Consider the following 20,496-nt stretch of genomic DNA (forward strand, 5'->3'; position numbering starts at 1 on the left):
CTGCTTCGTACTTTCACTGGGCACCCATCTGCTGTGTTGATACCCCTTAGAATTATGTTTTTATGTGGAGTAAAGGTTTTATGAATGCTTGGATTGCTGCAGTGCCCCCTTCACTTTTTTGATTAGACAATATACAGCAATATATACAGTAGATATAGGAAGTGTTTCTGATGATGAAACCAGAATAAGTCCCTCCGCTCTTTTTTGATCTCCGATCGCTGCTGTTATACGTACCCCCCCACTCCCCGGATCCCGCGATGGCGCAGTCTCTCCAATCAGCTACAGGCTTCGCTATAGGGAGGATCGGAATTGCGCATGGCGTCGATGACGTCAGACGTCATGTCCGAATGTCGCCATAGCGAAGACTGAAGCTCATTGGGATCTCGCGGGATTGCGGCTAGGTAACGTATAGCAGCGGCGATCAGGGGGATCAGAAGGGTGCAGGGGACTTGGAGGACAATGTTAGCTAGCCTAGTGCTAGCTACAAAGGCTAAAGCAAATTTAATTTAAAAAATCCCTCCCGCGGACGCAGCCTCAGAAACTGCGTACCGCCAGGGAGGTTAAGTGTCAGCGTGTAATTGGTATTGCGTCCCATGTATCAGTGTGCAATAGATATGATATCTCGAGTGTAAGTGTGTCATTGGCATGGTATCCCAAGTGGCAGTGTGCCATCAGAATTGTACTCCAATTGCCAGTATGACATTGATAATGTTACCCAAGAGTCTGTGTCATTGGTGTGATACCCCAAGTGGCAGTGTGCCATAGGTATGATAGCCTTAAGAATCTGTGTCATTGGTGTGATACCCCAAGTGGCATTGTGCCATAGGTATGATACCCTCAAGAATCTGTGTCATTGATATGGTATCCTAAGTGGCAGTGTGTCATAGGTATGGTACCCCAAGAGTCTGTGTCATTGGTGTGATATCCCAAGTGGCAGTGTGCCATAGGTATGGTACCCCAAGAATCTGAGTCACTGATATGGTATCCTAAGTGGCAGTGTGTCATAGGTGTAGTACCCCAAGAGTCTGTGTCATTGGTGTGATATCCCAAGTGGCAGTGTGCCATAGGTATGGTACCCCAAGAATCTGAGTCACTGATATAGTATCCTAAGTGGCAGTGTGTCATAGGTATGGTACCCCAAGAATATGTGTCACTGATATAGTATCCTAAGTGGCAGTGTGTCATAGGTATGGTACCCCAAGAATATGTGTCATTGATATGTTATCCCAAGTGGCAGACAGTGTGCCATAGGTTTGGTACCCCAAGTGCCAGTGTGTCATTGGTAAGGTGTCGCAAGTGTCAGTGTGCCATTGTTCTGAGCCTTTCTGTGTCAGTTGTTCAATTACTGTGGGACCCCAAGTGCCAACATGGCATTGTTATAGGGCCCAGCTTGTCATTATGACATTTTCAGTCCTCAAAATGCAAGTATATTTTACGTTTTGAACAATAACAATGTTGTAGTTGTAGCAAAGACATATTTATGAGGGAAATGTTATTGTCAATTTAAAAAACAATGGATAAAAAAATAACATACGCAGGGTGTCATTCAATGGTATAAACAGCTAATAAATCTTTGTTTAGAAAGCTAGTTAGCAGAATACTAATACACTTTTATTGTGCATAAAAATATGAAAGCAATGTTAATTTTATCAAAAGCGCTTTTGTATAAATAACGTGATTTACATTTTACATTGCATTCAGACATGACCCGATACATACTTAGCATTTTATTGCTGCTACAGTGCTGTCATGTCATATGTGCTTTGCTGGTAAACTAAACATAGTATTTACTTTGCCTTGGTCTAACACTGGGTTTATATGAAAAGGGCGCCTGTAAAAAAGGGCGCCTGGTGGAGCCCATATATACCAATATCGGCTACAAAAAAGGCGCCTGGTGTAGCCCATATAAACTTCGGCTAAAAAAAAGGCGCCTGGTGTAGCCCATATAAACTTCGGCTAAAAAAAAGGCGCCTGGTGTAGCCCATATAAACTTCGGCTACAAAAAAGGCGTCTGGTGTAGCCCATATAAAAACTTCGGCTACAAAAAAACTCCGGGATGTGTTCGTTACTATTCCCCCTCCATGCCGCCATGGATAGTGGGGGAATGAAATAATTCGGCTTCCAGTGCTTGTAGCCCATATAAAAACTTTGGCTACAAAAAAAGGCGCCTGGTGTAGCCCATATAAACTTCGGATACAACAAAGGCGCCTGGTGTAGCCCATATAAACTTCGGCTACAAAAAAGGCGCCTGGTGTAGCCCATATAAACTTCGGCTACAAAAAAGGCGCCTGGTGTAGCCCATATCAAAACTCGGGCGCCCTTTTCTACACCTTGTAACCCATATTTCCAGAAATAACATTGATGTCTATGGCGGCGCCCTTTTCATACAGGCAGCTCAGGCGCCCTTTTCAACCGATACCCTAACACTGTGTACATACCAGTGAGGACATACATTGCAAAGGATAGCCTCAGGCACAGTCGCTTACTGTTGGCATCTTGACAGCAGTTAATGTTTTTGACTGCGCAGATTAGCAAAAGAAAACCACTAACACTTAAAATGCTGGAGGTGATGATTAATGTTCTGGTGAGGACAATGGTGGCTGAGAAATATTAAAGAAAATAGTGTTAATTTATCATTGCTATATACATGGTAGAAATCAAATGACAACTCCACTTTAATCTGTGCATGAACATAGACAGTTTTTCTTTCACTCTACATCCAGCTCTTACTTTTTAAATCTTTTTGCTGTACAGACATCTGAGAAAGCAGTGAATTAATGGCAAGAAATAACAGAAAATAATTCTGAAAAGATGTGTACAGCAAGCTATGTACTTTTGAAATCAAGTATACTAGTAGTTTTAATATTTTGACAGCTTTATAAATCTATATTTGCTTGCAGTTTCAAATGCTAATTGAAAACCGTCATTTGTAAATGACTTGTGTAGCAATGATATATTAGGCCTGTTCCATGTAGGAGGCTGAACTGCATGTTTATCGAGCAGTTCAGCCATCACTCTGACGGCCACTGAGTGCCTTCTGGCTGTTATATAATGTGGACCGTGTGCAAATGCAGTGGGAACTGAGAACAAACTTTGATCTGAGTTTGTGAGCGTACATATTTTCCAGTCACAACAGCGCAATGTAAATTGCTGTATTCCTTTACCACTAGCTCCATTAAATTTTCACCAGTACGCATAGACACTGTATGCTGCATTTTTAATGCAATTGTGTTTTTCTCCCATTCAATGTAGTGAAATTGGTCTTTGGAAGTGTACCCAGAATTGTGCAGAAAGTGCAGAGGCAATAGTGTGCATTTAATCCAGTGTGCTTTGTGGCCACAAGGCCTAAGTGTGAACGCTAATATGTGTTCGCATGTGAAAAGGCACGCACACAGGGCTGGAAAATTCCTGTGTTTGTCCAAATGCATTAGGACATGTCTGGGGGGACAAGCCTTAAAAATTGCTGTTTTCTCCCTCCTCCTTCCACAAATGCATACCTCACAACTTTTTGAAATAAGAAAGAGGGACACTTAAGCCACACCCCTAACCACACCCTTAACACACCCCTAGTTATGCATACCATAAAGATTGGCCCTTTCTATCCTGGTTCATTTTTCTTCATTTTAACATTAGAAAAATAAGAAATATATCAATTTAAAGGATGGGAATAAAGTTTAGAGTCAATTAAACACATTTTTTCGTAGAAAGTTACATATATTTACATAGATCTGTACATCAGTCCTGAAAGAGGGACATATGAGGAAGCAAGAGGGACAGAGGGATTTGGTTCCAAAAGAGGGACTGTACCTCTGAAAAAGGGACAGTTGGGAGCTATGCAAATGACGCCTTTGTCTGTTTTGTTACCACACATTCTATTTTTTTTTTAAACAGCAAAACCACATTGGGAGTAATCTCTAAAGTAGACCACCCTGCAATCCGAGAATTACAATCAATTTTTCTATGATTGATTGTAACACTTGAAAGAATCTGACCAATAAATCAAACACGTGTTCAATTTCCCACAATTATGAAAAAAATTATTGAAAACTCTGAAAAATATACTTGGGTCTAGAAATCAAGAAACCAACTATCCAACAAAATTCAATCTTTTAAAAAAAATTTGCAAAAACTTCCTCCACTAATGATCAACTAAAACATAAAAATAAATAGAAATAAATTAGATCAGCGTTCTCAAGTGAATAAAAAATGCTTTACATTTTTTCTATTCAACTGATCGTTTTTATGGCATTGCCATAAAATCAGAACTTTTGATGTCACATGCAGCCACCTTGATAGAAATTGTGAACACTTCTACATGGGCAGTGCAGTGCTATATAATGTTGTGGTGTCACTGGCACAAAGGCCTGTTAGGGATGGTTCACACTGGGGGCAATTGCTGTGTGCTTATTAAGGTGCCCATAAATCAGAAGAGAAATAGTGCCACAACATGGTTATCTAATGAATACTGGATTGTAATAGTGCAGAGCAAGAAAGTCCTGGAGGCTGAAAATCGTATTGCAAAATTGCAATTGCTCAGCACTACATCAGAAATAATAGGCATGAATTAAAACAGAATTCAGAAATAAATATCTGTCAGCTGAGTAGTATATATGGAACAGCTGAGTAGCATATATGGAACAATGTCCTAGCATACTACTTATGGTAAATGTAGAAGCCTCATACTCATTTTACAAAGTGCACTGACGGTTCTGTCTACCTGGATGTGGATTTAAATAGGAGCTGAAAACATCACAAGTCCAGATTTTTACAAATCGGTCCCAGACACATTCCCTCCATAGGCCTTTGCAGCGAGTGCTCAGCATAACTGATCCCTTGCTGTTAATCTACGGGAGAAAGTAATAAACATCTCTTAAGATATACTGTATAAACACACATTCCATATTAAAACTCTTATTTTTATTATTATATATTGAATTCAGAAGTAAAAAAGTAAAAAAAAATAGAAGTTGAAAAAAAAATGTTAATCAGATAAATATTAAATATTTTATAAAAATAACCTATATGTATAATAGGAAGCCAGCAGGTGCAGCTCCGAACAATGAAGCCTACAGCCAGCGGCTCCCTCCTTCTTTCTCCAGCATGCTCCATCAAAGCAGCGTCTGAGGAGCCGCACACGTGTCACAGCTTGTCTATGCACGCCATCCCACCGGGTCCTCAGACGGAGCTTTGAATGGCATCCTTATATGATGTCCGGTGGATATGATGTCAGCTGCATGTGGTTTTTGTACAGCTGCCATGGATTTATCTTACTACAGGTGAAACTGTAGAATATTACAATATTGTGCAAAAGTCCATTTATTTCAGTAATTCAACTTGAAAGGTGAAGCTAATATATGAAATAGACTTATTATATGCATATTTCAAGCCTTTATTTGTAAAAATGTTGATGATTATGGCTTACAGCTTACGAAAACCCAAAAATCCAAATCTCAGACCATTAGAATATTGTGAAAATGTTGAGGTACAACGTGTCAGACTCTAATCAGCCAATTAATCCAAACACTTGCAATGGGTTCCTAATTAATATATTTGTTTCACCGTCATGTAGAATTACTGAAATAAATGGACGTTTGCACGATATTCTAATTTTCGAGTTTCACCTGTATGAGTCCTTTAAGTTGGGAATATACTCCGGAAGAAGCGAACCTTACCTGGGTCAGGCTCACACAACGCATGGAGTTTTGTCTTTACTTCAGCTGAAAAAAAGTATAAGTACTGTGATATTTGAATAATACTATGGTTATATTCTTCCATTAGGAGGGGCTAAAGCAATTCCTAGCGTATGCACTCCAAAAAAAGCAGTTCCTACCTGTTCCTCTCTTTCTGTACCTTACTTGCTGGCAGAATTGTAGCAATAGATATATGCTCTTTATGCAAAAACGACTATTGTTGATTATCATAAACCCCCGATAAAACAAGGCTATGCGCATTTCTCTCTGGGCAAGATGTAGAACAAAATTCAGGTTTGTCAAACAGAATATCCAGTAACAGCAATAACGGCCTAACGTGTTACATGGCAAAAAGCCGCTTCCTCAGAGGCACATAAAATATATATAGAATCAGTTGAAGACTATAGAGTATGACCAATTAAGTGATACCATAGGGAAATAGAATCCCCGCCGAGTGCATGTTGTGGAATGGGAAAAAGCGCCAAAAAAGGTTGAATGGCAAAGTTTGTTGTCTTACAAATTTCATGATGTTGGTGTATTGTTTTTGTGAATAAACTTGACCCCCATGAAAAATCCCAAGTGCCTCTCCAGTTAAAGAATATACAGTATATGTACAGAATATACAGTAGGGTGTAGGGATAACAAACACATACTTTACTAATAAGGTTTGAGGTTACCTATTCCCCCCAACCCTAAATTGGATTTATCTTTGTTTAGGATTACTGCTGTTTCCTTCATGACTTTATGACACTGATTTAATACTGTAGTATAGCACATTTTTATATTTATTGTCACGATAACAACATATATATATATATATATAGCTACACTGTCAACCATAAATTATATCTCCTGCAAAAAAGCTTGCCCAAAAAAATGACAATACCAACTCATACACAATCAATTTCAACTCATCAGCAATGCAAGCAATGATCTTGAATCAGGCACGAATTCATGTGCAGTTCAAGGCCATCATTTTGCCGCACGGTGCAGGATTTTGCACTTCATAATGAATCAGGTCTCAGGTGTTGTGACTCTGGCTGCATGCTTATTCTAGGTTACAATTCACAGACCAACAGGAAAGCCTGCCAGATCGTTTTAGTTATAAATAAGCAGCCTGTTCCTGCCCTATTCCTGTTAGTGCAGATTTTGACAACTATGATGAATTCTAGTGATTTATTATAGAGTGACAAGGATTTACGTAATGTTTTACCTGCCAGCAGTCCGTCAGGAGAGCAGCTATTGTGCTTGCCATTGTGAATGCCCCACAAATGATCAAAATGAGATCTATTTCACTTCCCATCAGAAAAGTCTCCACAGTCAGACTTGAGGCGTTTAGTAAACTACAGAAGGAAGTCCAGCAACTTGGTCATGAATCATTTGAATAATCTTTGAAAAGTCATTGACATTAAGAAGACCCCTACTTATTGGCAGAAAACGTGAAATAAAGCACAAAAACAGAGTCTCTTGTTCTGCTGCATAATAATCTCTTCATAGTGTGTGCAGACCCCCAGTTTTCACAGGTTTTCTTCCAGGATACACAGTATATTATTTAAATGTTTCAGTAGTTTGGTTGCATTTTCAACAATGCCTGCATCTATGCTCCTTTAAGAGGTCAACCATAGCCAATCTACCATACACAGCTGATTAATCTCTTAGCAACACAAGTTGATTAAACTCCCAAGAGCTTATTTAAAGAGTGAAATAAGCAGAAACCAACACACCTCACATGAGATGTATCTGTTTTGCTCACAGTAACCAGTGAAATTCTTACCTGCTCTGAAAAAAGTCAATTAGAGAATGAAACAGTTTGGTTGTTTTGGGAAACTATGACTGTTCTTTTTTTTTTTTTTTTTTTTTTATCATATTTTGTTTGTCTTTTTTTTTAAAGCATTGCATCTCATTACTGCAGATTTAGTCTTCAGGCTTATCTTCAGTCCCACTTTGTTGGTTTTTGACTGGTCCTGAAAAAAAACACATATCGAAAATGGATTCAGGAGGCATGAAGTCCAACTGCTTCACATGGACTAACATCTAAAAAGATAAAAAGAAACCTGTAACATGGTGTAGATTTCAGACAGATGTAACACTGACATTCATTTGTAGGCATAAAAAAGATCTGCATTGTGAATTGTACAATTCCTCCCTGTCTTCAGAATGAAAAGAATCATAGAGATATTGAAGGAAAACATTTTTTTTTTTTTGCACAAATCATTTCCAGAAAATGAAATGTTGATCTTTGCTGTTCCACACAATGGTTATTATGTGAGGGAAATACGGCAGCCCTGACTTCATCTTGACACAGAGCATTGTGTTCTTTATTGTGATGGGAAAAATGGCTGTTTTGGTTTGGTCGGTAATTTTAGCAAATTCTCATGAAATCCATTGCACACAAAGGGCCATATGCAATTCACTTTTTCTCCTTACTTTCCACCTAGGTGATATTTTCACATCTTGGCCCATAGAACTGTCACGGACAGAGCCAACGGCTGCTCTAGTATGTAAACTGGAAATGCAAGGAAATGTAATGTACAATGTAAATGAAATTGAAATGCAAATGTAACCGTCTGCTACTGACATGTGTAATTGTAAATTTCTGTTCCTGCTACTCTATGCTATCGATTGATGTCTCTTCTGAGCCAAATGTACCGTGCCAAACCCAATTCCGGGCATGACCCAGTCATGCTTGGCGAAATAAACTATTCCTATTCCTATTCCTATTTCCTATTTTGGTTTATTTAATTAGTTCCATGTTATGACTATCTGGTGCCTGACTAGTTGCATCCAGAATCCTTTTAGAGATTCAACCAGAATCCTGATTGAGCCATTGTTTCATTTACGCTGAATTCTGTGTGTGTGTGTGTGTGTGTGTGTGTGTGTGTGTGTGTGTGTGTGTGTGTGTGTCTGATCAACCTTCGTATACAGATCCCGTACTACCTGTGAAGATATGCACTTTTATGTTAATTAACCTGGTTTCAGCATCAGTTTTCTTGGTTTCAGCATTAACTATATAGCTGTTTACTGGTATGTAACCCAGGTATTGGTATTGGTATGTAACCCTGCCCTTCCGGTAATGTCACAGCCTAGGCTGTTTAGCTATGGGGAATTCTCCTCCCAGAACATTCTGGCAGACCAGGTACTGTTTTTGCTGGCTTCTAATCACAGCATAAACAAACATTCCCCAGAGCGTCACCTGACAGCACTAAAGATGCCACCACCTGTGATAAATTTTAGAAGGTAAATCAGGGTGAGGAAAGATTTTACAATGGGTAAACACTGACTAAAAAATTCAAAGTAACACTGTACAAAATAAACAATTTTTAAATCACTTTATTTTAAATACAGAGGCGGTGAGCTTTGCACCAGACTTATTTGAGTTTTATGCTCCGTTACTATTGCCTGATGAAGCAGGAGATGCCCGCGAAACGCGTTGCACTTGCACTTTCTGGAGTATATAAATACATTTTTGTTGTTTTGAATATACACAACACTCGTGTGTGTCTGCTTGGGGGAGGTAAGTCCACCTCTGCCTCCTCTCATTTTAAACATTTTAGAATATTTTATCCTTTTGGCGCCTCTGTCTACTTATACAGTTCCTGAGTCCACCCTTGGTGGAGGGGTGTTGCCCCTTATTTCCTATCTACAGAGAGCGACTTCTTAATCCTGAGTGGGGACAGGTCTAATCTCCTCACCTGCTGATATAGTGGTTACCTGGACGGTAACCCATGTTTGTGAGTATAAATAGATACTTATCATATCTACATACCAGTACATACTACACTATATTGGGCTCTCTGTGTCTCTATTCTGTGTTCCCTTATTTTAAATACAGTTACTCTTTCAATTACATCCCCTCTTTCCCAGCATCCCTCCAGATAGTGACCTTCCTGCTTTATGGAGACGTATGAATCAGTGGGGTGTATCCACCAAACTGCAGTAAACAGAATGATGTGTGTAATGTCTTCGGCACTTCGGCATCATGCGTAAGTCTTAACACAAGTATTTCTGCTTACTGCAGTTTATTGAATCTATCTACCCCAATGAGACAAACAGAGAAGCATTTGGGCATCTTCAACACAAAACCATATCCTGTTACCACAACTTCCAGAAAGCTTTGTAACAAAAGTTATAGCAGCAGCGGCACTAAAGTTGAAAGGACAGCATCCAGACCAGTTATTAAATGGCTTGCGCAGTATAGATTTTTGTATTAAGTGTAGTAACCCTTAAAAGGAATTGTCAGCCAAATAATGCTGCCCCATGATATACTTACCCGGGGCTTCCTCCAGCCCCTGGCAGCCAACATATCCCTCTTTGCACGCAGCCGCCGGCCCGGAGTTCCCATCAGTGCAGAGGCCGGCCTCCTCTACTGCACCTGTGCGAGTGCCGCTGTAAATCAAGTCCACATTGGCCTCAATTCACTAAGCTTATCTCCTGTCTTTAATAACTCTTCTAGAGTTGTTACCATGGTGATAAGGCATGTAGTATTCAGGAAACATTTTACCTCAGGCAAACCATTCTCTACTGCCATTCTCTACTGCTCCTGCGCGAGCGCGGCTGTCCATCAAGTCCACGTTGTCCGGAAGTGTACTACGCAGGTGTAGAACTACTGCACCTGCGCAGTACACTGCGGACTATGGCCTCAATTCACTAAGATCATGCTGGAGATAATAAGGCAAGTAAGAGAGTTATCTTATCTCTTCATTCCTTACGTTACCTCTTCTGTAGTTAATTTACCTCCTCTGTAGTTAAGTTACCTCCTCTGTAGTTATTTTACCTCCTCTGTAGTTAATTTACCTCCTCTGTAGATATTTTCACACGCAGTTAATAAACAGCCTGTCTTTAACTCTGGAGTTATTTTAAGGATTGAAGAGTTAACTTAAAGACAGAAGAGTTAACTTTAGGTTTGCCTGAGGTAAAATGTTTCCTGAATACTACATGCCTTAATACCATGGTAACAACTCTAGAAGAGTTATTAAAGACAGGAGATAAGCTTAGTGAATTGAGGCCAGTGAGAGTTATCTTATCTCTTCATTCCTTAAGTTACCTCCTCTGTAGTTAAGTTACCTTATCTGTAGTTAAGTTACCTCCTCTGTAGTTATTTTCACACGCAGTTAGTTAAAGGATACCCAAACTGAAATGTGACATATTGAGATAGACATGTGTATGTACAGTGCCTAGCACACAAATAACTATGCTGTGTTCCTTTTTTTCTTTCTCTGCCTGAAAGAGTTAAATATAAGGTATGCAAGTGGCTGACTCAGTCCTGACTCAGACAGGAAGTGACTACAGTGTGACCCTCACTGATAAGAAATTCCAACTATAAAACACTTTCCTAGCAGAAAATGGCTTTCTGAGTGCAAGAAACAGGTAAAAAAGGGGAATTTCTTATCAGTGAGGGTCACACTGTAGTCACTTCCTGTCTGAGTCAGGATTGAGTCAGCCACTTACATACCTGATATTTAACTCTTTCAGGCTGAGAAAGAAAAAAAGGAACACAGCATAGTTATTTTTGTGCTAGGCACTGTACATACACATGTCTATCTCATTGTGTCACATTTCAGTTCGGGTATCCTTTAACAGCCTGTCTTTGACTTTAGAATTCTGGAGTTATTTTAAGGATTGAAGAGTTAATTTTAGGTTTGCCTGAGGTAGAATGTTTCCTGAATAGTACATGCCTTATCACCATGGTGATAACTCTAGAAACGTTATTAAAGACAGGAGATAAGCTTAGTGAATTGAGGCCAATGTGAGGGGCAAATGGTCCAGCAAACTATCAATATCAACCAGTTTGGAAATCAAATGGACAGTGGCATCTATTTTACTACCTCACAACTCCTTTTCAAACTTTTTGCAGCTTAAATCTGTTTAAAAATCAGAGCACTATTACTGCCAGTTTTACACCAGTCGCTGCAGATTGTGACCCTAAATTCCCTGGTGATTCTCTCTGCATGCAGTTGCTAAATATTGCCATTGTTCCTGATTGAGTTTCCATCAATAAGTCAAGCAAAATCAATCTACTAAGTATTACTTATTAGCTTCTGGATTTGAGTAACGCTACACAAAGGTCCCAGTTAAGCCTCTTCTATTTTTGCTAATTCTAGCTCAAAGGGGAAAAGGGGGTATGGGCTCGTTTGTACCAAGTGTGATTCTGCCTGATTTCATGCACACCAATCTGGAATTGCAGTCTATTGAAATCAATAGGTTTCTTTCAAATTTGTGTGCGTGAAAAAAAAAACCTGAAGCTAGCACTGCTTCAGAATTTCAGACAGCACATCCGAATACCCACAGCTGTACATGGCATGGCTACAGGGATTTGGATCTGTCTCAGAGATGGATGCTCGGCTCTAGTGGAAACCCAAAGTTAACCTGAATTTAAAGTGTACCTGAGATCAGTAGGAAGAAAGATTTTATACTTACCTGGAGCTTCTTCCAGTCCCATGAGCACCGATGTGTCCCTCACCGTCCTCCCATTTGGCTCTATTCGGACACAATCAGCCCCGGTCACTGGCTCAGTTGGTCACTTCTGTGAATGTGTGGACAGCCGTAAATGAGCAAAACTTGAGCCCGATTGGCACGTCTGATCCACATTGCCGGGGCTGATTGTGGCCGAACGGAGCCACCTGGGAGGACAGTGAGGGACACAGCGGTGCTCATGGGACTGGAGGAAGCCCCAAGTAAGTATAAAATCTTTCTTCCTACTGATCTCAGGTACACGTTAAGGGCCCTTTTACACTATTGGTATGCGTTAGTGTGTGTTTTCTCCATAGCAGTGCATTGTGAAAAAGGGAAGGACATTACTTTGAAAATCCATTTTCTTTCAGTTATAACGGAGAGCAACTGATTAAGTGTAAAAGGAGTCAGCATCTCTACTGTATACTTACTTTCAATCTGAAATAAAAATTGTTGCACAATATTCAGTTTGAACACTAGGTGGCATCAACTTGCTGTAGCCTTGCAGATCTCCACGAGGAAGAAATGTTGCTTTTTTTACTATACTGTACAGTATAACAAGAACAGTCTTACCTTCCCAAAACAACAAATATGAAGTATTATTCAGCTGCATGAGTCAGAAGTAGCCCTCATAATTCACAACATTTGAACAGTGAGTGAAATGCAAATCCTTTCTTTATGTTAACAGACAGGGAAAATATGAAGAACCGCTGGCTCAAAGCAAATTTATTGCCAAATAATTAAAGGATGCATGAGGAAAACTAAATTAGTGTAGATTTACTTACCTGGGGCTTACTTCAGCCCCTAGGAGTCTCTGTGTCTCTAACTTGTCTGTAGCAACCGCAGATTTATTGTATTGCAATTTATTATCTTCTTCCTTCTATGATTCCTAAGTATTCCTCGGATCCCATTGAAGGGGTTGTGGTAGCGAAGAGTGGTTAGTAGCTTCATATGCTCCCTCCCGCATACTGGTCTCAACATTACAGGGAGTGCCACACTATATCTGCTTCTTGATTCAGAACTTTAGCAACCGCAGAGCCAGCTGGGTCAATAGCTTCAGCGCATACGAGGGGGCCCGGGTGTACATGCACCGCTCGAAGTCACACTTTTGTGGTTGGTAGCGTTCTGCTCAGGTACCACTATAGACAGGACTACAGAAGAACAGGGGGACAGTGGAACTAATGTGAGGGACGAAGAGACTCCTAGCGACTCCTAAGTAAAGCAACAGTAGTTTTAGGCCTCTTTCACAGTGCAACGTTAAAGTCACACATTACAAAATGTTTTAACGTGGACTAACGCACAGCGATATTAAGTCTGTGCAACATTCACAGTGCACACGTTGTGTTGTGCGTAACGTGTAGCAATATTTAGAGAGTGCTGCATGCTATGCGTTTAGCAATAAATTTGCTGCATTGTGTGTGTCGCACATGCTCAGTAATGTTTTTTTTTTTTAACGTAACGCATGCGCCGTTTTCGTTCCATCACTGTGCGACGAAAACGGCACACCAAACGCAGGGCTAAAGAATGTACTATAACGTCCAAGTTATAGTCTTTCAATGCATTGTATTAGGGGCATGTTATGCGTCCTTAACGTCGCACCAAACGCATCGTCCCACTGTGAAAGAGGCCTAGAGGGGAAGCACAGTGAAAAGAATGTAATGAAAAAAGTGCTTAATTTTTACAATAATAATTTATAAATGATTTAGTCAGTGTTTGCCCATTGTAAAATCTTTCCTCCTCCTGATTTACATTCTGACATTTATCACATGGCGACATCTTTACTGCTGGCAGGTGAAGTCACTGGAAGGAGATGCTGCTTTTTTGGCGGTTGGAAACAGCTGTTTTTTTGGGGGTATCAGCTACTGACTGGGATGAAGTTCAGTCCTTGGTTACAGTTCCTCTTTAATGAGCCTCATGTATCCTTTAAAGCAGGGGTAGGGAACCTATGGCTCGGGAGCCAGATATGGCTCTTTTGATGGCTACATCTGGCTCACAGACAAATTAGTAGGGGTTGATTCACTAAGCTACACTGCTCAAGTAGGGCAGCTTAGTGTGGCAGCGCAAATAAAATTTCAAAGTACCGTAATGAACGCTACTGCTGTAGCATGCACTACTAACTTACTCGCGACACCCAATTGTCCCACTCTGGACCCTGTCAGGTCCAGTGACTTTATAAAATGAGATTTCCACCCTCTGATTGGCCCAATAGGCTGCCTGTCACTTGACAGGCAGCCTATTGGGCCAAAGTGCGGGGATCTCGTTATACAAAGTGAATCAACCCCCAAGTCAGCTAGCTAATTGTACAAGCTGTTAGTCGGTATTTCTCCTGTCTGGATCTCTAAGAAATTGCTGATCTTGCTGAAACCAAGAGAAGTTGAAGACGTGCATGACACTTCTGCTGCCCGGCGGATTAACTGTATACACATTACCATGGCAACAGGGAAGTGAGCCCTACTGTCCTAGTTTGAATCATATTGTATGGGTCTCACGGAATTACATTTTAAAATATGTGGCGTTTATGGCTCTCTCAGACAAAAAGGTTCCTGACCCCTGCTTTAAAGAGTCATAAATGCAATGTGCAAACAACACTTTCGTTGGCTGATGGTGTAATGGTTAAGGGCTCTGCCTCTGACACAGGAGACCAGGGTTCGAATCTCAGCTCTGCCTGTTCAGTAAGCCAGCACTAATTCAGTAGGAGACCTTTGGCAAGTCTCCCTTACACTGCTACTGCCAATAGAGCGCGCCCTAGTGGCTGCTGCTCTGCTCTGGCGCTTTGAGTCCGCAAGGAGAAACGCGCAATATAAATGTTATTTGTCTTGTCTTGTCTTGTCTTTTCCATTCATTAGTTCAGGTTATGGATTAATAAGACTCTAAGGTCGGACATGGGAGGGTGTTGTAGAGATTTTTTTGAAGAGCCAAAATGAATGTTTGAGTTTGGTCTGCACCTGCACAATAGCATAAAACCACATGTGCATTGCTTTTTCCTCCATGCTTCATGCCACTGGCAGGCACAGACCATACTTACACTTGCGCAGTATGGCCATGCTTGTAAAGGCTTGCTTTAAATAGACTTTCACAAAAAACTATACACTACCTCAAAAAGGATTTAAAAATATAAACATACCATGATGTGGCTCATCCACTCAAGAAAGCATTTGGCCCCATCTCAGGTACACTTTAAAAGCAAATAAACATGGTAAATGTCACATCCCTCTAACTGCAGGGTTACCTAACTTACCTTAACATCCTTGCAGAAAAAGAACAACTGACACAGTGTTTGTTTGCTAGTTGAGATAAAAAAAAGATACTGCAAAACTAAAAATGTGGACATCAAATATATACAGATTAAAATATTACAATGATACCTTTACACGGCAAGGCTGCATATTTTCGTCTATTATTATTTATTTCTGCCACAATGCAACAGGTAAGAGAATGTGGTACAATGTAGAAGCTGTACTCACTGAGCAGACACTGCTGATAATGGGCACAAATTAACAAGCTATCTACTGTGAATGAGCCCTAAGTGGCCACAGGGGATTAGCATTCATCCCTAATCAGATCAACTCTCCAGTTTTTGTTGTGGTTGATGAGAACATATGGAACCTGCTGTATCCAACCCCCTAGGGGAGGGATAGTTAACTGCCACAAGACTGGCTAGATATTCAGTTCTGAATCCGCTTTGTGCAAAGCCCCCTGAGAATGGAAGGATTTGCATATTGATTCCTTCGGCCACACAGAGTGTCTAGCAGTGTGCGCTGATAGGGAATGCAGAAGGTGGAATACAGTACAGAGAATGTTCTCAGCTAAATGGAAAGAATCACTGAAGAGAAGAAAAAACTTACAATATTTACTAAAACTGAAAATAAGAGCCAAGAAAACAGAGGTGCTTCAGATTGCTGCTTTGCTATCCAGACTGGCTGTGACTAGTGTTGGGCGAACAGTGTTCGCCACTGTTCGGGTTCTGCAGAACATCACCCTGTTCGGGTGATGTTCGAGTTCGACCGAACACCTGATGGTGTTCGGCCAAACCGTTCGGCCATATGGCCGAACTAAGAGCGCATGGCCGAACGTTCCCCGAACGTTCGGCTAGCGCTGTGATTGGCCGAACGGGTCACGTGGTTTGGACCCGAACGCGCTCTGATTGGCCGAACGGGTCACGTGGTTCGGGTAAATAAATACCCGATCCACGTCATTTCTCCGCCATTTGTCTGTGGGTTTAGCTTTGGGTAGGCAGGCAGGGTAGTTCTCTCTCCAGCCAGGCTAGCCAGGGTCCCCCCAGTCATTGTGTCGCTGCTGGGAACAGTAGTACACCGCTCACCCACACTATATAGCATTGTGTTTACTGCCACTCTGTGTACACCGCTCACCAACCACTGTATAGCATTGTGTTTACTGCCACTCTGTGTCTCTGCTGGGAACAGTAGTACACCGCTCACCCGCCACTGTATAGCATTGTGCTCTGTGTCGCTGCTGGGAATAGTAGTACACCGCTCACCCACCACTGTATAGCATTGTGCTCTGTGTCGCTGCTGGGAACAGTAGTACACTGCTCACCCACCACTGTATAGCATTGTGCTCTGTGTCGCTGCTGGGAACAGTAGTACACCGCTCACCCACCACTGTATAGCATTGTGCTCTGTGTCGCTGCTGGGAATAGTAGTACACCGCTCACCCACCACTGTATAGCATTGTGCTCTGTGTCGCTGCTGGGAATAGTAGTACACCGCTCACCCACCACTGTATAGCATTGTGCTCTGTGTCGCTGCTGGGAATAGTAGTACACTGCTCACCCACCACTGTATAGCATTGTGCTCTGTGTCGCTGCTGGGAACAGTAGTACACCGCTCACCCACCACTGTATAGCATTGTGCTCTGTGTCGCTGCTGGGAATAGTAGTACACCGCTCACCCACCACTGTATAGCATTGTGCTCTGTGTTGCTGCTGGGAATAGTAGTACACTGCTCACCCACCACTGTATAGCATTGTGCTCTGTTTTGCTGCTGGGAATAGTAGTACACCGCTCACCCACCACTGTATAGCATTGTGCTCTGTGTCGCTGCTGGGAATAGTAGTACACCGCTCACCCACCACTGTATAGCATTGTGCTCTGTGTCGCTGCTGGGAACAGTAGTACACCGCTCACCCACCACTGTATAGCATTGTGCTCTGTGTCGCTGCTGGGAATAGTAGTACACCGCTCACCCACCACTGTATAGCATTGTGCTCTGTGTCGCTGCTGGGAATAGTAGTACACCGCTCACCCACCACTGTATAGCATTGTGCTCTGTGTCGCTGCTGGGAATAGTAGTACACTGCTCACCCGCCACTGTATAGCATTGTGCTCTGTGTCGCGTCTGGGAACAGTAGTACACCGCTCACCCACCACCGTATAGCATTGTGCTCTGTGTCGCTGCTGGGAATAGTAGTACACCGCTCACCCACCACTGTATAGCATTGTGCTCTGTGTCGCTGCTGGGAATAGTAGTACACCGCTCACCCACCACTGTATAGCATTGTGCTCTGTGTTGCTGCTGGGAATAGTAGTACACTGCTCACCCACCACTGTATAGCATTGTGCTCTGTGTCGCTGCTGGGAATAGTAGTACACCGCTCACCCACCACTGTATAGCATTGTGCTCTGTGTCGCTGCTGAGAATAGTGGTACACCGCTCACCCACCACTGTATAGCATTGTGCTCTGTGTCGCTGCTGGGAACAGTAGTACACCGCTCACCCACCACTGTATAGCATTGTGCTCTGTGTCGCTGCTGGGAATAGTAGTACACCGCTCACCCACCACTGTATAGCATTGTGCTCTGTGTCGCTGCTGGGAATAGTAGTACACCGCTCACCCCCCACTGTATAGCATTGTGCTCTGTGTCGCTGCTGGGAATAGTAGTACACCGCTCACCCACCACTGTATAGCATTGTGCTCTGCGTCGCGTCTGGGAACAGTAGTACACCGCTCACCCACCACTGTATAGCATTGTGCTCTGTGTCGCTGCTGGGAATAGTAGTACACCGCTCACCCACCACTGTATAGCATTGTGCTCTGTGTCGCTGCTGGGAATAGTAGTACACCGCTCACCCACCACTGTATAGCATTGTGCTCTGTGTTGCTGCTGGGAATAGTAGTACACCGCTCACCCACCACTGTATAGCATTGTGCTCTCCTCCTGTTCCATCACGTGTGCTGCTGCTGTGTTAGCGTTGCCAGTCCCTTTTTACGGAACCTCTTATCTGTATTACATTTATGACTGCATGGCGACAAAATGCATTGCTATCCGCACGCTTCTTGTCCTCATGCAAGGCCTGGGTTGTTGTGTCTCAAAGCGTGGCCTTCTCCTCCTGCGCCGCCCTCCTCCTGTTCCATCACATGTGCTGCTGCTGGGTTAGCGTTACCGGTCCCTTTTCCTGGAACCTCCTATCTGTATTACATTTATGACTGCATGGCGACAAACAGCATGTTACCTGTGCAAATAAAAATGACATTTTCCGTATTTAAAAGACATTTTTTCCTTTGAAACTTTACAATCAATTTTCTCAAAAACTATAAGCTTTTTTTTCAAATATTTTTTTTCCTCTTGTACCCACTCCCAAGGTGCTCATACCCTGCAAATTTGGGGTATGTAGCATGTAAGGAAGCTTTACAAAGCACGAAAGTTCGGGTCCCCATTGACTTCCACTATGTTCGGAGTTTGACGCGAACACCCGAACATCGCGGCCATGTTCGGCGAACGTTCGCGAACCCGAACATCCAGGTGTTCGCCCAACACTAGCTGTGACATATCCCTTACATTTGCTTCCCCATTCCTTTCTATACAGCCAGAAATGGGGCAGGACCTTGTCTGCTTGAATTAGCATTAAAAGGAACCTGAGGTGTGAGACATATGGAAGCTTCCATATTTATTTTCTTTTAAAGGTCACCAATCTTTCAGCAATCACAACCCTAATGTCCCCCAATCGCCCACAGTGTGAAACAGCCCTTACACTGATAAGCATGTGATTGGAAGATGTTTTAACCTTCCTAGTGGTATGATTACTTTTAGAATTTGTCTAAAAGCGGTGCAATTTTGTTCACAAGCTTTTAGACCTTAAAAATCCTACTGCAAGATACATCTGTGGCAGCCCTGCACATTACACACCACCCATGGATTCAGCTCGGGGTTATAAATGTCAGCTACGGATTTCTGTCCCGAGCCTGACTTGGGGTTACCGCTAAGGAGGATTATGACAAGATTTTTAGCCATAGAAGTTTTATATCACACAAGATTTGAACACTGATAAAATATTTGCTATTGGATGATCTATTTGAATCATTAGGCATTACATTTTACAGTGCCACCATAAATGTTACTACGCAGTGCTGAATCCAGTGGGGCCTGCCCATGCTGCTGAAAAATGATCTGCAGTGCTCTTGCTGTAGCAGCGCAGTAGATTGTGTAGAAAAGGTGCACAAGACCAGCTGCTGAGGCTCAATGGAGTGCTCTAAGCCCAGAGAAAGAGCATCACAGTAGTAGTTAGAGAAGGTAGCAGGCTGGGCACATCCATTTAAAAATGCCTGTTTATTGAAAAAAAAAGCTTAAAAGCACATATAAGTCCATGGCAACAATCACAAGGTGTACGGGCTGTATAGCCTGTGCACCCTCTCTTTCCTTGTGATTGTTGGCCTGGACTTACATGTGGTTTTAAGCTTTTTTCAATAAAACAGGCATTTTTAAATGGATGTGCCCAGCCTGCTACCTTCTCTAACTACTGCTGCTTTAGCAGCGCAGCTTAGTGAATCAGCCTCTTTGAATCTTTCCAACAGAATCAAGGAAAAGCACTACAAAATCTAGCATTGTTTCAGTCAGCTTCACAAGACAAGATATATTTTCATTAAATAAACATATCTAAAGAGAAACTGGAAATCTTATGAAATACATTTATCCTAGGAAATAATCTTTGCTAGAAATTCACTGAAGATATTTATGATAATATTCTTTGATGAGCAGGAAAGTGCCAATTCCCTAGTGGTCTCCTATGGCAGTAATAAATGACTTATTCATCATATCTATTAGCCTTGTCCACTGCCTCATAGACATGTGTAGCACATATTGTTAGCCTTTGTATTAGCCCAAAACACAAAAGGACATTAATCTCTCCACTGCAAGCAAGCATGGCCTTCCAACAGAGCAGATGCCATGATCTGAGCGAGCATCAGCAGAAGCAGCCGCCCCTGTCCGTGGTGCTGATCTGTGACTGCTACATTGATCAATACTAAACTACCACTAGCCACCTGCATACAAGCAACATCCAACAATCTCTGAGATGAGGAGGTGCAACACCTTTTCCAGTCACACCTACCACAAAA

General features: G+C 42.0%; 1 protein-coding gene across 1 annotated transcript in view; it reads right to left on the reverse strand.

Annotated features, from left to right (window-relative positions):
- LOC137522126 (claudin-16-like) overlaps nt 1-20,496 on the reverse strand; it is a 57,768-nt gene that overhangs the window by 4,014 nt on the left and 33,258 nt on the right. The window contains exons 4-6 of the mRNA XM_068242156.1: nt 7,598-7,654; nt 4,718-4,844; nt 2,439-2,600 (exon numbers count right to left, since the gene is read on the reverse strand). Coding sequence (XP_068098257.1) covers nt 2,439-2,600; nt 4,718-4,844; nt 7,598-7,654 — 346 coding nt within the window. The remainder of the gene's footprint in view (nt 1-2,438; nt 2,601-4,717; nt 4,845-7,597; nt 7,655-20,496) is intronic.

This window comes from Hyperolius riggenbachi, chromosome 6, assembly GCF_040937935.1.
Source record: "Hyperolius riggenbachi isolate aHypRig1 chromosome 6, aHypRig1.pri, whole genome shotgun sequence".
In the NCBI taxonomy this organism is placed as follows: Eukaryota; Metazoa; Chordata; class Amphibia; order Anura; family Hyperoliidae; genus Hyperolius; species Hyperolius riggenbachi.